Source organism: Phalangium opilio, unplaced genomic scaffold, assembly GCF_054372755.1.
Source record: "Phalangium opilio isolate 3A_F unplaced genomic scaffold, DU_Popi_V2 ptg000037l_1, whole genome shotgun sequence".
Lineage (NCBI taxonomy): Eukaryota > Metazoa > Arthropoda > Arachnida > Opiliones > Phalangiidae > Phalangium > Phalangium opilio.
The window spans coordinates 7,351,973-7,366,416 of record NW_028324160.1 but is presented as its reverse complement, the minus strand read 5'-3'; the positions used below and the strand labels follow the sequence as shown (position 1 = coordinate 7,366,416).

The 14,444-nt window shown below is 36.6% G+C and overlaps 2 protein-coding genes and 1 long non-coding RNA gene across 8 annotated transcripts; 2 read left to right on the top strand and 1 right to left on the bottom strand.

The window, feature by feature from the left end:
- Positions 1-3,826: 3,826 nt before the first annotated feature.
- On the bottom strand, positions 3,827-6,034 carry LOC149684084 (uncharacterized). 5 transcript variants are annotated; one of them, XR_016384176.1, is made up of 4 exons: positions 5,608-5,896; positions 4,899-5,526; positions 4,318-4,830; positions 3,827-4,232 (listed from the first exon to the last, which is right to left on the bottom strand). It is a non-coding gene; the product is annotated as an uncharacterized LOC149684084 (long non-coding RNA). The 5 variants fall into 5 exon arrangements; XR_016384177.1 differs by having other exon boundaries at positions 3,828-4,232; positions 4,322-4,830; XR_016384174.1 differs by lacking the exon at positions 3,827-4,232 and adding an exon at positions 5,932-6,034 and having other exon boundaries at positions 4,634-4,830; positions 5,608-5,804.
- A 4,720-nt stretch (positions 6,035-10,754) lies between these two features.
- Positions 10,755-12,994, top strand: LOC149684083 (uncharacterized). The gene is made up of 2 exons (XM_089871306.1): positions 10,755-10,873; positions 10,933-12,994. The coding sequence occupies exons 1-2, from the start codon at positions 10,755-10,757 to the stop codon at positions 12,992-12,994; spliced, it is 2,181 nt and encodes a 726-aa protein (XP_089727432.1).
- On the top strand, positions 12,860-14,228 carry LOC149684082 (uncharacterized). Of its 2 annotated transcripts, none has more exons than XM_089871339.1 (4): positions 12,860-13,321; positions 13,394-13,642; positions 13,708-13,807; positions 13,890-14,228. In XM_089871339.1, the coding sequence occupies exons 2-4, from the start codon at positions 13,545-13,547 to the stop codon at positions 13,902-13,904; spliced, it is 213 nt and encodes a 70-aa protein (XP_089727465.1). In that variant the 5' UTR covers positions 12,860-13,321; positions 13,394-13,544; the 3' UTR covers positions 13,905-14,228. Both variants share the same exon structure in this region; 1 of them encodes a protein (XP_089727465.1).
- Positions 14,229-14,444: the final 216 nt, after the last annotated feature.

Here is a 14,444-nt window from a genome sequence, read left to right as displayed (position 1 = left end):
AAAAAATTTTCAAATTTAACTGTTACCTAATAATTGTCACTAAATAATAACTAAACCATCCCATGATTCAGTTTAAAAACTATTGTTTACACTAACGCAGAGCTTTCTCCATCAGAGACCAGATTAAGGTAGTCCAAACCTCTTTAACAACCATCAATAATTAAACCAAAAAAATTTATTTATTTTTAATTTCATAAACACCTAATGATACTGTTGGAAAAGGCTGACAATTATACATTCTTTTCGTGGGAAGCGTTAGTACTGTAATTAAAAATCTAAAATGTGCATTATGCAAATGATTTATTTTAAATTTAATTTTAGTCACCGAGTTGCTATTTATAAAGCCCTTTTTGCTCATGTCTATTTTAAACTTTAATCGCAGATTTCGCTTACCATTTCACAAGCATAATAAACACTACTGAAGGACGCAAATCTATGTGTGATCGGTAACGGTGAACAATATAGGAATTTGCCCAATTAATCGTTTTGAACTTCATTTGCACATTTCTACTCGTTAATTTGATATGTTGCGAGAAATTTGAATGGAATATAAGTAGTTATCTCTTTCAGTAGATAATTTTTGATGTTGATATTTAAGATTCATGGAGTTAAAAAAATTATTAAGCTTTGATATCAACATCGGTTAATTTACGATATGGGCTTATGATGGTAGTCTGTTTATAAGATTAAATCGTTACTTTAAGTGTCACTAGACAGTATCTACCTCCAAAATCGAGACTTAGTAACTTTATAACCATTTCCTAGTCACAGGATATCCGAGGGTCAATTTCTTACATCATTGACATGTGATAATGATTATCGGAGGAAGGCTTGCTATAGCTGTCAACTTTTGGCAAGGCCTAATACCGTTTTGCTTGACTTTCGCCGTCAAATTCCTTTTAAAGCATAGATCATATAGTATCCACCCTTGATTTTCATTTCGCAACACACGTTGGATTCGTAAACCTCGACACGCACTACGATTAGAAGCATTAAAATGCAAACACAACAACACACTGAGCGTATACATTTTAGTAAATAACAATTCTCACTACAGCTGTTTTTGGGGCTGAAGGAGCGACCGCGGCGATAAAGAAAAAGCCTCCAGCGGAGTCCGGCCAGTAACTTAAAGGGGGTAGTTTCGAGGGAACGAAATTCAAATGCAAGGCGCGTTCCATCAACAAAAAACATTGAATTCGTTTTACGCAATTATAATATTAAAACTTTATACAATTAAGTAATATTTAAGAAAACTAAGCACTACTTTCAAAGTCTAAACTTTAAAAATTCGACGATACGAGAAGGCGAAGTAACGGGCAACGAGAGGTAAACATTTTTTTAAATGGCAAAATTAGTGGTAAGCCAAGGCTTAGCGCAATTTCACCGCCTTAAAAAAAGTGCCAAGTTTAGAAATAGATTGTGGGACAATAAAAAGGTGGAAAATTATGAAATTGGGCTTATATTAAAGCTTGAAACCTACTTTATATTATATTTAAAATCCATCCATGAGCAAATCCTCAAAAAATATGAAAATGGCAACGAAAAAGGACCCACTCTCAAATTTTTTTCCCCTTAAAAAAAATGGCGGCCACAAACGGGGTGAAAAAGGGGAAAAGAGCTATTAAAGCAGTCTTATCTGACTATCGATAGGCCATTTCAACCAAAAGGCATTAAGAATAAACAATCGGATTATTATGAGGCAACTATACGTAAAAAAAGGCCAATATTGGTTGCGCTGATATTTGCTAATAAAACAGTGTATCCATGCCAAAATATCGCAGATTGGGGTAGTTTTTGAAATTTAAAATTAAACATACTTAAAATTAATTTTTCTCAAAAACCTTAAAAATGGTCCTAGAAAAAGGTTTAAAGTTTAATTTAAGACCGTTCCCAAAACTAACCAACGTATAGTTTTCCTAAATCACGAATAACCGATTTGTTTTTTTCGAAAAATTTCCCATGTTATTTCTATGGGAAAAATTCCTGTTTTTCATCAAAAGGTGTGATTAATTTTATGGAAATGAAAACCACCCTTAGCAACTTTATTTTTCATAAAATAAACTAATTTATGAATCTCTTTGAAATTTTAACCACATATTAAGGGCCCGAATTGTAGTTCTGTGGAATTTTTTCGAATGAATTAATACAATACAAAAAAAACTACATCCAAACAAAAAACCCTCCTTATACATTAAAAGCAGTATGAAGTCTTATCTAAGAGAGCTACCGCTCTCTCAGAATAGTCTTCAATAACACCAAGAGGGCCTAGCTTTTGCAGAGCTTTAAGAAGAGCCCGAAAACGGTGGTCAAAATATCTAGCACAAGTAACAGGATCATCCTGAATCAACTTTGCCTTTTCCGAAAAACTTAAATTGCCAATATCATCATTCGCTAAGCGATCCTGACCCGAGGTCACCCTCAATATGTTCAAAAGCTCAGGCCATTTGCCTTCCGCAGCTGAAAACGTTATAAAAAAGGTAGCCGTACCAAGCTGCCTAATCATAGCCATCAACTCTTCCTGCCTATGCTGCCAATATGAAGGCGAGGACTGCAAATTTTCTAATACTCTAAAACCATCATCCTGCTTAACAATTGAATCGAGTGCACCAGCAGACGATAAAAACCCAGCAGTGTAGTTTGAGCCATCTTTTCTCTTGGTTTTTCTCATACAAACTTGTATGGAATCTCTAACTTTCATAGTTTCCAACTTAACAAAAGTGTAAAACAATTTAGACGGATTTTTAGCACAACGCCTATCAATATTACGAAGCTCCCACTTAGCAATGTCCCCAAAACTACCTTTAACTTTAAGGTCTCTCTTCTGACCCACATAAATACTGGGGAATGACAATTCCTCCGCGTCCTCGTCATAGAGTAAAGACATTGGAGTTTGACCTTCACCAGGAGCAAACTTAACATGCATGGTATTAGTTGGTAAAAAATCAGACAGTGACACTAACAACGTGTCTTGATTCCCAACAGGGACTGAATTAACTTCGTTAGGCTCATTCCACAGATCATCGCTATCATTATCATTCTCTAAATTCACTGGCCCTACTGGGTCGTCCCTTAATGTATCACCTTGGTTTAACAGACGGTCATTTTCGTCAACAATAAATTCAAGTTCTTCTGGAATTGGATCTAATATATCAACTCTTACAGATATTCCGTGTTTAATATACAACGGTGTATCCACCAAAACCTTAAGAGCTTCGTGCATTTTTTTCGGCCTAACAGTTTCATACAAATAGGGTGTATTATATTGCATTCTCCTCCCTAGTGGAAAAAATTATTGGAAACCAATTGGGAAAACGCAGTTAAGAAACCAATTGGGAACCAATAGGAAACCAATAGGAAACCAATAGTGTTTTCGTCACATTTCCGATAGGATATACCAATTACCGACCGATAAGATTGACCAATTACCGACCGATAAGATTGACCAATTACCGCCCGATAAGATTGACCAATTACCGACCGATAAGATTGACCAATTACCGACCGATAAGATTGACCAATTACCGACCGATAAGATTTACCAATTACCGACCCATTAGAATGACCAATTACCGACCCATAAGACTGACCAATTACCGACCCATAAGACTGACCAATTACCGACCCATAAGACTGACCAATTACCGACCCATAAGACTGACCAATTACCGACCCATAAGACTGACCAATTACCGACCCATAAGACTGACCAATTACCGACCCATAGGCTCACACAGAACATATGAAAATTAATTAATAATGTGGCGAACAAACTAATTACCACAGGCTCCACAATACCAGGGGTAAATAACGAAAGGAGTTAGAGACGCTAGCTTCCGTAGTGTAGCATACAGTGGGACCGTGAAACGTCATAAAATTTGTAACTAACGTAGTGCCATCTTTGGAACTGTATTGTAAATAAGAGCAGAACCTTAAAAGTTTTGCCTTAAAATCTCGCATCGCAAGGTATTCTGGGTAAAGTAAAATGGCGGGTGTCGAACTGTCGATGTTGTGAAGTCGTCTCATAAATCAACCCAATATAATTATTATATTCAATCGCGAGTAAACAGCGATTTAAAGAAGAAAGATAAGTCAACAATTTGCAATTTGAAGCCGGGGAAATCCTCAAAATGTGATCAAACTCTTTTTGCCGTAAGTGCGCGGTTACAGAGTCGGCCCAGTGAGCCAAGGCTTAGTGGGAACTGTGGGATCAGGATCATCGACTGTATCTGTGACTAAAGAAATTAAAACAACTAAAACTGTATTGAAGGATGCAAAAACGACATTTAATTCCATTTCATTATCGAATAAGGAATTTACCAACTTTAAAGTTGTCTGTTTCTAATTCAAGTGCACCTTAATGAATAAACTTTACTCTAACCCTAATTGTCACTCAGTCGTAAGCAGACGAACACTAGCAGACGAATACTAGCAGACAGGAGAAAATCGATATCCCAGCATGCCTTTCGAATCTTTGCTGCCACGCTATTGGTTGCAAAATATCATACTTATTTTGAATTATAGGCGGCGTGACCGAGGCGTTTTCTCTTTTCTGTGTCTACGTTTGAAAGTCCCACTGTATTCTACACTACGGAAGCTAGCGTCTCTAACTCCTTTCGTTATTTACCCCTGACAATACTAATAAAACCTTCACAATTGAAATATTTTATTTTAAAAAGGAATTTTTTTTTGGTTTTTTCAATTTGGCGCGGCAATAATTTTTTTTCGCAAATCGGAAATTTTTTTGGGTCAGGGCGTGGTTCACTGCCTTAGCCGCCATCTCCTGGGCAGACTGATCTTTCCCCTTTTTCTTGGCGTAGTAGCGAACACTACCTGCAATAATAACAGTTACTATTGCATGATTGATACAAATTTTTAAGCTTTCATTTTTTTAAACTTACTCTTAATAGCGGAAACCTTTTGTGGAGTAAGAGGTGGCCTCGCTTCTAACGCCTTAGTTTTTTTTTTGAACCTATTTGACGATGTTCCTGTCAAGCTTCTATAATGAAACTCCCCGTTAGATTTATTTGGAACACTTAGGATTGTGCAAAAGAGTTCAATTCATTTACACCTTATAACACTTTGTACATTCTGACATTTCAATATGAATTTGTGAGAAACTGAGAATGACACAAAAGCCTCCCAAAAAAAGCACACACACACCCACACCCACACTTGAAACATTAACATTAAATATATGGCACAAGCAAAATGGTTTCAATCCACTTTTTTAATCTACAGAGTTTTTGAAAAACTATATGTTAAAGGGAGGGTAAGCGCGTTATGTAGGGGTGGAGCCTTTAGTAAGCTTCTCTCTTGCATTTTGATGGAAGATAAAATTCAGAGAGAAGCTTACTATTTTTGACTTGTATATGGATTTAAAAAACAAGTGATTTGATCTAAACAGAGCCATGATAATTATGATGTGGAACTCATAATTTTTCCAAAGACCTATTCGCTTTTAAGAATTTAAGAGAAAAAATCTCATACTTTTACTGCGCATCTCCTTGTCATCACTAGACATATCATCTGGTAACAATTTAAGAGTTGATTTATTAGAAATTGAGACTATATAGGGAAGTCTACTCTTGTGTGTTAGAAGAAACTTACCGTAATTTACTCTCACTAACCCACCATCTCTCATCATCCCTTGGGGCTCATGATCTCTTATGCCTTTGACTATCTCTTGAGGTTCATTATCACTAATCATCGTTTTACGTTCATCACTAATCATCGTCAATATAACTTATCAAAAATGTCTCGTTCATTTATAATGAATACGTTTCTAAAGGATATCCACCACTTTTCTAAAGGTAAAAACTACTTTTATATCGTTTTAGAGATTCTAAAAATTCAAACTCTGAAAACAAGGGCCAAGGCTTAGCGAGTAGCAGTACTTTAGAAGCTTCAAAAACGTGATAAAGTTGTTCTTACCATTAGAAAATTGCTGAATATCCTTTAGAAACCTATTTGGAGCCAGATTTAATCGGATTTCATGAAATAATTCCAATAATAACGCTGAAATTGAGTCGCGTTGAGTTTATCGAGCGTTGTAGCGGGCTAAACCTTGACCAGAGAAACGAGCATGGAGGAAGGATACGAGCTATGGGCTCTATAGGAGAGCCTGGAGGGGCCAACTAATAGGCCCGCGAGAAGCCAAAAAGGGTCACGGTGGCGCCGCCAGATGGCGAGTAAAGTAACTAAAGTTTTAATAAAAATTCAAAACCATGTAAAGAACAACAAATCGAAACATGTGGTTAATAATGGATTGCATCGCTCCTAACTCCAAAAATAATAAAGGAAATGCTAGAGATTTGTCCTTTTTCCGATTTCCCAAAAATACCTGTTTTTTCACACGTTATAGAGCCATAATTTGTTTGAACTTTAGTTACTTTACTCGCCGTCTGGCGGCGCCACCGTGACCCTTTTTGGCTTCTCGCGCGCCTATTAGTTGGCCTCTCCTTAGAGTCCAATAGAGTTCCCTGTTGGAAACCAATTGGAAATGAAAAGGACTTTAAATTGCAATCATGACCAATACATGTCCAATAGAGTTCCCTATTGGAAACCTATTGGGAATTAAAAGGAACTTAATTTGAAAACATGACAATTACATGTCCAATAGAGTTCCCTATTGGAAACCTATTGGGAATTAAAAGGACCTTAATTTGCAAAAATGACCAATACATGTCCAATAGAGTTCCTTATTGGAAACCTATTGGAAATGTAATGGTCTTGAAATGGCAAGAAACCCCAATTCATTCCCAATAGAATTTCCAATCGGATGGTTATCGGAATGAAATTCTATTGGCAGATCATTTCCTATAGGTCGCCAATAGAAATCTTCAAACACCAATAGGATCGAATTTGTCACCGATTGGTTTCCAATCATTTTTTCCACAAGGGCTCATAAACTCAATTTGAATAGTATCTGTTTCACGAGGTAACCGTGGTAACACTGACACTGTAGACTCTACATTTATAGGAACGTTGACCACGTTTCCCTTAATCCCCCTTTGTTGATCACAACCTAACCTTCTTATTTGCATAAAAGGTATTCTTGGTGAAATCATTCTTTCCTCCAAATTAGACAAATTAACTAGTTCTGCCGGAATTTCAGGGAATTCAAATCCATTTTCTCTGGAAAACTTGGGGATTTCGTTCTTTTTCAAAGCTTTGTTACAAGTACTACACTCTTAAAAAAAAGTGTGCAATGCCTGTTCAACTTTGATCGAATGTGTTCAAAATTGAACACACTTGAAATATGCGTCGCTAAAAACCAAGAAGCGTGCAATCTAAATTATATTTTCCTGGGAGCCATTCAAACTTGAACACAGAAGCGGAATGTCATCCCACTTCTATTTTCCCCTTTACCCTCCACTTACACCCGTAAGCCCCAAAGGGTAGTTTTTCGACCTTGCCCTCCTCCAACACCTGTTTAGGACTCTCTTTTCACAGCCTTACTCGGCCGTGGAAAATTTTGAACCCAAGGTGCATTAATACAGGTTGGGGCACAAAGTTAGGCTTATAAATGCTCCTAGGGAATCTTACCAGCCATTTTGGTACTTTGAGCTTCAGTTGTGTGAAAGTTTTCGTAAACGCCCCCTATTGTCCTAACCTGTGGCAGCGGTCCTTGGTATAATAAACGGAGCAAAAAAAAAAAAAAAAAAAAAGGGCAATGTACTGCACTTTGCTCTTAAGACCCTGAACGACACGAGGTAGGCGCCATTTTTTATTACTTCTTAAATTGGTGTGAGCGGGGTAACTAGGTGCTCTCTGTTGAGTCGGTTCATGAGTTCATCAGTACGGTTTGGCTATCTATTTAAATAGATATATTAGAAACAACTCGGAAATTAACTATAAGGTAAGTCTCAATAATTTAATATGCTTTTATGTAGTAAAATAACCTTTCCCTGCTTTTTTTAAACAAAGCCCTGGCGTAAAAAAGTCTTACACAGCCTCGCACAAAGCATTGGTCTTCTCTTCTGCGCAATAAGAACTTAAAGTAAGTGTTTAATTTTAATTATAAAAAAATGGCTCACAAAAATATGGAATTATAATATTTTCTATATCGTAGTAAGTTAATCGACATGGTTAAGGGGTATTTTATGTAGATTTGGGGTTCTAAATTTAAGCATTTAACAACAGCCATTCCATTTCTCGCGATCGTTTTACCATCGTTTACAAGGCTAAAGGCTATAAAAATTAACTAAAATAGTCTAGCACTCTAGCTGAGCATCTGATTCGATTTAGCGAGGGGAATGGGTGGCACTGCTTAGATGTAAAAAACCTTTCATTGTAAAGAGAGCTTTTTTACGGGGGGGGGAGGTTCTAAAGTTCGTGACATAATCCACCTTATTCCCTGTCGCCGAAAGTTAGGCTTAACTAGAGATGTGAAATTACCGTAATTTTTACCCGGTAAATTACCGATAAATTACCGGTAAATTATCGATTGAAATTTTGGGAAAACAAAAATTACCGTTCAGTCGGTAATTTTTGGTAATTTATATTTTCCTCTGCTTACAATCCATTACTTAAAACAACGTTTAATTGTGAGCACTATATGACTGCTTTACACGTATTTGTGGCTTTTTCTACCAAGACGGCAACTGTGGCATTTCTAATCTGATTTGTAATTAAAGATTTATTAAAAGGCTAACTTCTAACTTTGTAAGTACTGGTTAGCAAATAGCGTCTGGTGAGTCATTTTTGAAGTAAACAAAGGAATAATTGATCATTTAAGTGTAAAATGAACATTTAATGCGTAATAAAAATGTTTGGTAATTTACCACGGTAATTTACCGGTAAATTACCATTGTAAAATTACGGTAAATTATAAATCGGTAATTTACGCGGTATTTGGTAAATTACCATTGTAAAATTACGGTAAATTATAAATCGGTGATTTACGCGGTATTTGGTAAATTACCATTGTAAAATTACGGTAAATTATAAATCGGTAATTTACGCGGTATTTGGTAAATTACCGGTAATTTACGGACGGTAAATTACCGACTCACATCTCTAGGCTTAACTCAGTATCATTCCTGGAAATAAGGGTTTTTTCTAAACTAGGCCTCGGGACCAGTGATCCCTCGTGTGTGGTATAATTAAACTAGTCCCGAGGACCAGTGCCCCTTTTCCCACATATTAAAATTGGAATTATTAAACTAATCCCAGCTGGGATCAGTGAGCCTCGGGTTTTGAATTAAAAAACTGGTCCAAGCAATTGATAAAGTGGTTTTTGATTCGTGTAATTGTCCTAATTCCAAGACTGCTCGACGGGAATAAAGGGAAGGGAAGACTTCGTCTGTCGTCAGCTACATTGGAAAAAATAAGGTATAGTCCACGAGTCCCGGAGTCCCGAGTTAAGCATAACTTCCGGCGATAGGGAGTAGGGCGGATTAACCCCGCCACGCTGATAGGTTGCATGTATTAAAAGCTAAAACCCACCAATATGGCTGCCACTGCCACGCTAGTGCCACCACGCCAATAGACCTTTACATAAAATCCTTATGTTGCCGGGAGAAAGAGCAGAGACGAAGACTGTTCTTCCCTCCCACCAAAGGATTTTATAAAAAGGTCTATTGTTGGCTCTGAGAGAGAGAGAGTTCCCAGCTTCGGGGGAAAATTTGTAAAAGAGATTTGCCCCCTATGGGGGATGAGACTGAGGCATAAGAGAGAAGGGTGTGACGTTGCCATGTATAGAAAGAAATTACTCTATAGTAAAGGTACCAAGAGAGGAATTTCTGTCTCTATAAAGGGTTTTTGTGTTTTTCTTTTGAATTACGCACTTCTATGTATGGTCTCTACGGCAGATAAATATGCTTTTAGCGCCGTTAATGGGGTCTTACATTTAATAGTATTATATCAACTCTTTTTAACTATGAAAAAATTGATATTAAGACATTGAATTTAATATGTGTTAGATACAAAAAATTAAATAATTACAAAATAATTATAAATTACTTGGATGGTGCCACTCTCGAAAATTTAAAATTACCAGGGGTTCTAACATGTAATGCAAAATGATTTTTGCTGCTTGTTTTAAATTTCCTGTATCTAACACACTTTAAATTCAATGTCTCAATGTTTGATTTCTTATAGTTAAAAGTTTAATTTTAAATTGTTAAATGGAAGGAAAAAAGACCCACGTGACGCGCTCCGATTTTATCCCCCATCTCTCTGACCACCCCACACGAGAACATTGAACGGCTGGGTCTTGAAAGGATTTCACGGTTCTCCCCCTCCCTACATCCCCCTTGGAGATTGAAATGGCCCACAATGGCTTTCCCCCTCTGTTACCCTAATACACCCCTTCACCCCAGCCTTCACCACCGAGAAGCTTACTCAAAACTATTTTCCCGCCGTGGCGGTATTAAACAGAGGGGGTAATGTTTTTCCAAAACGAATCGGTAAATGTGGTGGGGGTGTAGACCATTATCTTATGTTAATAATAATTTAATTTACAAACACGTTTCTTCTAGGTGGACTTTCATATTGTGAACGTTTGTTGAAGTTAACGTTGGCCCTTGAGAATGGTTTTATTTAATTGCTCTATTTGTGTTAGAGTAGTTCAACGTTATTCAACTTTGAAATGGTTAAAACATGTACGATACTGTCACGCCCATGAACCAAACATTATTTTTAAATGTTGTTATAACTCGTGTTCAAGCATATTTAAGAAGTATGTTTCTTTGCGAAACCATTTATACACGAAGCATTTCTCGCGAGGGGTTTTTCTAGAACATTTAGGCGAGATGGGTACCGAGTTGGATAATTTACAACAAACTAGCATGCCAGTTATCGATCCAGTCCTAGAAATCAGTGATAACCAAAACAATTTTATAGAATCCAATACTGGGTTTAACAGAGTTCAGTTAGACAGAAATGCAGCGTTGTTCATCCTTGAACTTCGGGAAAAGCACAAATTGGCAGTTTGTGTTACATAACCAGTAGCTTGGCTGGTTTGATAGAGACTTGCTTGGAGACCTTTATAGCATTAAACGAAAATAAGGAAGGACACGGGGTAGATAATAACGATAACGGGTTTGAGAACGAAGCTCGTGTAGTTAATGATTCTGTTCTTGGAGTAATTAAGAGCAATTATAAATTAGAGAAATACTGCAAAGATAATTTAAATTTAATTGAACCAGTTGACTATATTTTAGGGACGGAAAGAATAAATGGCAAAGTTTTCAAACGCACCCTAAGTTATGTTCCCATTATTAGAGTTTTGCAAAATCTGTTCTCTCACGAAGATGTTTGGAATGAATTTAATAGGGAAAAAAGAAATTTTGGTTCAAACCTACTGCTTGATTTCGATGATGGTGAAATCTGTAAAAACCACCCTCTATTTTCAAATGATCCGAAGTTTTTGAGACTCCATTTTTACTTGGATGAAGTAGAATTAAATAATCCATTAGGATCCAAACGAGGGCTGCACAAAGTGACTCTTGTTTACTTCATGATTGGAAACTTTGACCCATCGCTTCGCAGCAAGCTCAGTAGCATTAACTTAGCCTTAGTTGTTAGGTTTCCAGTTTTAAAAAAATATGGGCTAGCTAAAATTTTAAAACCGCTAATGGATGACCTCGAAAAGCTTCAGACCGAGGGATTTGAAATTCAAAATCAAAATATTAAAGGCGCTCTTGCGACTATATCAGGCGATAATCTCTCCAGCCATAGTGTAGGTGGTTTCACACAATGCTTTTCTTCAGGTCGGATATGTCGTCAATGCATGATTAAAAAGGAGAACATTTCTGATATTTTTGATGAGAAAAACATGATAATTAGAACTGAAGAGATTCATAGGTACCACCTCGAAGCTGTGATTAAAAATCCAGAGAATGCTTCCATATATGGTGTTAAAGGTTCATCGCCTTTTTCTATACTCGAACATTTTCAAGTAACTACTAGTCTGCCACCTGATATAATGCATGACTTTTACGAAGGTGTCGTGCCAATGACTCTGAAATTAGTGTTAAACCATATGATAAATTCAAATTTTATTGCTCTTGATGAAATCAACAAGAGAATCGATAGTTTTCCTTATGGGTCATTACACAGAAAAAATAAAAGCGTACCAATATCAAAGGACAAACTTTCAGGGGCTAAGATTTTGACAGGTACCGCTGCTCAAAAAAAGACCTTGTTTTACTTCTTGCCTTTAATCTTTGGCTCTTTTGTACCCATTGGTGATTCAGTATGGGAACTTTTAATAATTTTAACTGAGATTGGTGAAATTATAACAGCTCCAATTATAAATAACTCGTGGATTCCTTACCTCTATGAATTAATTCAAGACTTCATGAACTTACTGAATGAAACTCCGAATTCTCATTTCATACCAAAAGTTCACTATCTAACACATTATCCTAGACTAATTAAGTGTTATGGACCACTAATACACTTATGGTGTATGCGATTTGAAGCTAAGCATCAATATTTTAAGATAATAGTTAGCAACTCTCGTAATTTTAGGAATGTCTGTTCAACCATATCTAAAAGGCATCAACTTCTTCAGTGCTGGGAGCAAAGTGCAGTCCATGGGTTTGAAAACGGAGATATGTTGAAAACGAGTAAAACTATCTTTAGTCAGCTTCCACAGCAGCTGAAAATGACACTCGGACATTTAATTAATTCAGATTCGGATGTAATGCGAATCGCTGCAGAAATAAATCACGAGACTATTTTGTATAGAGAAGGGTTTGTTTTTCCCATATCCATGTCCCCAGAAGATTTTCCGACCTTTTTTAAAATATACTTTATAATCGATATTAGAAGCAATTGGCACTTGTGTGGTAGGGTTTTATTTAGCTCAGTGTACCTTAAACATTGCAATGCTCATGTAGTTCAAGAAATTAGCGATTGGGATATCTTAGTGCCTGGACAACGGTTCCTCGACTACCATCCACTTCAAATATATAGATTAGATGAGAAAGACATTATCGTCATGAACCACAAAGTTGCCAGAAAAAAAGAAATTACTCGCCAATAATATTTTCTGGGCCACTTTTTCTGTTGTTAATGTAATACCTAGCCAAAAGTGCAATTAATCACCAACTATTTCTTAGATGTCGATGTTGACTTTCCACGTAACGTGTAAAGAAAGCAAAAAGCTTTTCGAGTGCAAGGACACAGCCACTGCGGAGGAGTTTTTAAGCCTCCTTGAAAAAGTTTTTAATAAGAAAATTAATAGTCTACAAGTATTCCACGATAGTTTTAAAGACTGGCTCGACTTTGACCTTAAAACAGGTTTACCACCAACTATGGCAAAACTAAATTTGCAGTGTACTGAAGATAACACAATCAATGAAGTGACATTGTGAGAATTAAAAATCCAGTCTATTTTATTGGTTTATTAATGCAACTAAATTACGTGCTTTACTATTTGCAGAAGTCAGGGATTTTTGGATGTGAATAGCTCACCTACCTTGCTAGAACAAGATGACAGTCAAAATATAGTGACTCCGTCGTGTTCGTCATCAGAATCAACGTCAAATTAACTTCCCCTTATTTACAAAGTACCGACATTCCCAACAGCTGTGATGCAGCTAATAAATGACAAAACCTGTGACGTATTTCGAAGAAAATATAAAATAGTTATTGTAAATGTACTCTTCGAGGATATGATGCGCTATAATGCGTAAGTAATATTTCAGAAAGTAGTTTATTTCCCTATATCTTAAGTATTTTTTCGAACAATTTCAGGTATCCTGGTACTAATGATTTTCAAAGAGTTGGTGCTGCCCTCATTTGCAAAAATAAGTTTTTGACAGACCGATTGCGTACGTCAAACGATCGTGGATATGTAAGTTTATTTCAAGGATGATACCAGCTAGGGGAGAGTTGAGAGGATCCAAGATGATATGGCTCAATAAAATTTTCTCCAGGATTTAATTTTCTGAGAGTTACCTTCCCTTTTGTGTTCGCTGGCGAATCTACTTAACAGAGAAAAAGATCTTCAACTGTTCGAAAGTTACGAACATTACAATGTTCCAGGAGCCCAGTCTGATGTAAGAAGGCATAAAACCTTTGTAAAAAGCTGTTAGACCCCCTTCACGGAACATCTTTGCAGCGCAGTCCATAGCACCACTGTATTGTCCAGGAGCCGAGTTCATGAATCTAGTCTTAACTACGTCAACCCTATGTCCTTGGCTATTTTATGTTACATAAAATTATAACGTATGCTTTTGTGATAGAGTACATGGATTACGGCACTTCACACAAAATTTGGGACAGGTACAAAAAATGAGGAAGATTTTCAACCAGAGCAGAAAACGAAAACTTGAGATAGAAAATCTTGATGAAAATTCGGAGAAACCACAAGAACTGAAGAAGAAGAAGATAAAAAGATCATCACCGATGGTATTTGAATATATACAATTAGTTTAACTGAAAGGCAACGATATGGAGCAGCTGGTTTCCATTGCGAACAACTGTACCTT

Coding starts and splice junctions, on each gene's coding strand:
- LOC149684083 (XM_089871306.1), top strand. CDS start 10,755: ATGGGTACCGAGTTGGATAATTTACAACAAACTAGCATGCCAGTTATC. Junction 10,874..10,932: donor ACTGGGTTTAACAGAGTTCA/GTTAGACAGAAA, acceptor ACAAATTGGCAG/TTTGTGTTACATAACCAGTA.
- LOC149684082 (XM_089871339.1), top strand. CDS start 13,545: ATGCAGCTAATAAATGACAAAACCTGTGACGTATTTCGAAGAAAATAT. Junction 13,643..13,707: donor GATATGATGCGCTATAATGC/GTAAGTAATATT, acceptor GAACAATTTCAG/GTATCCTGGTACTAATGATT.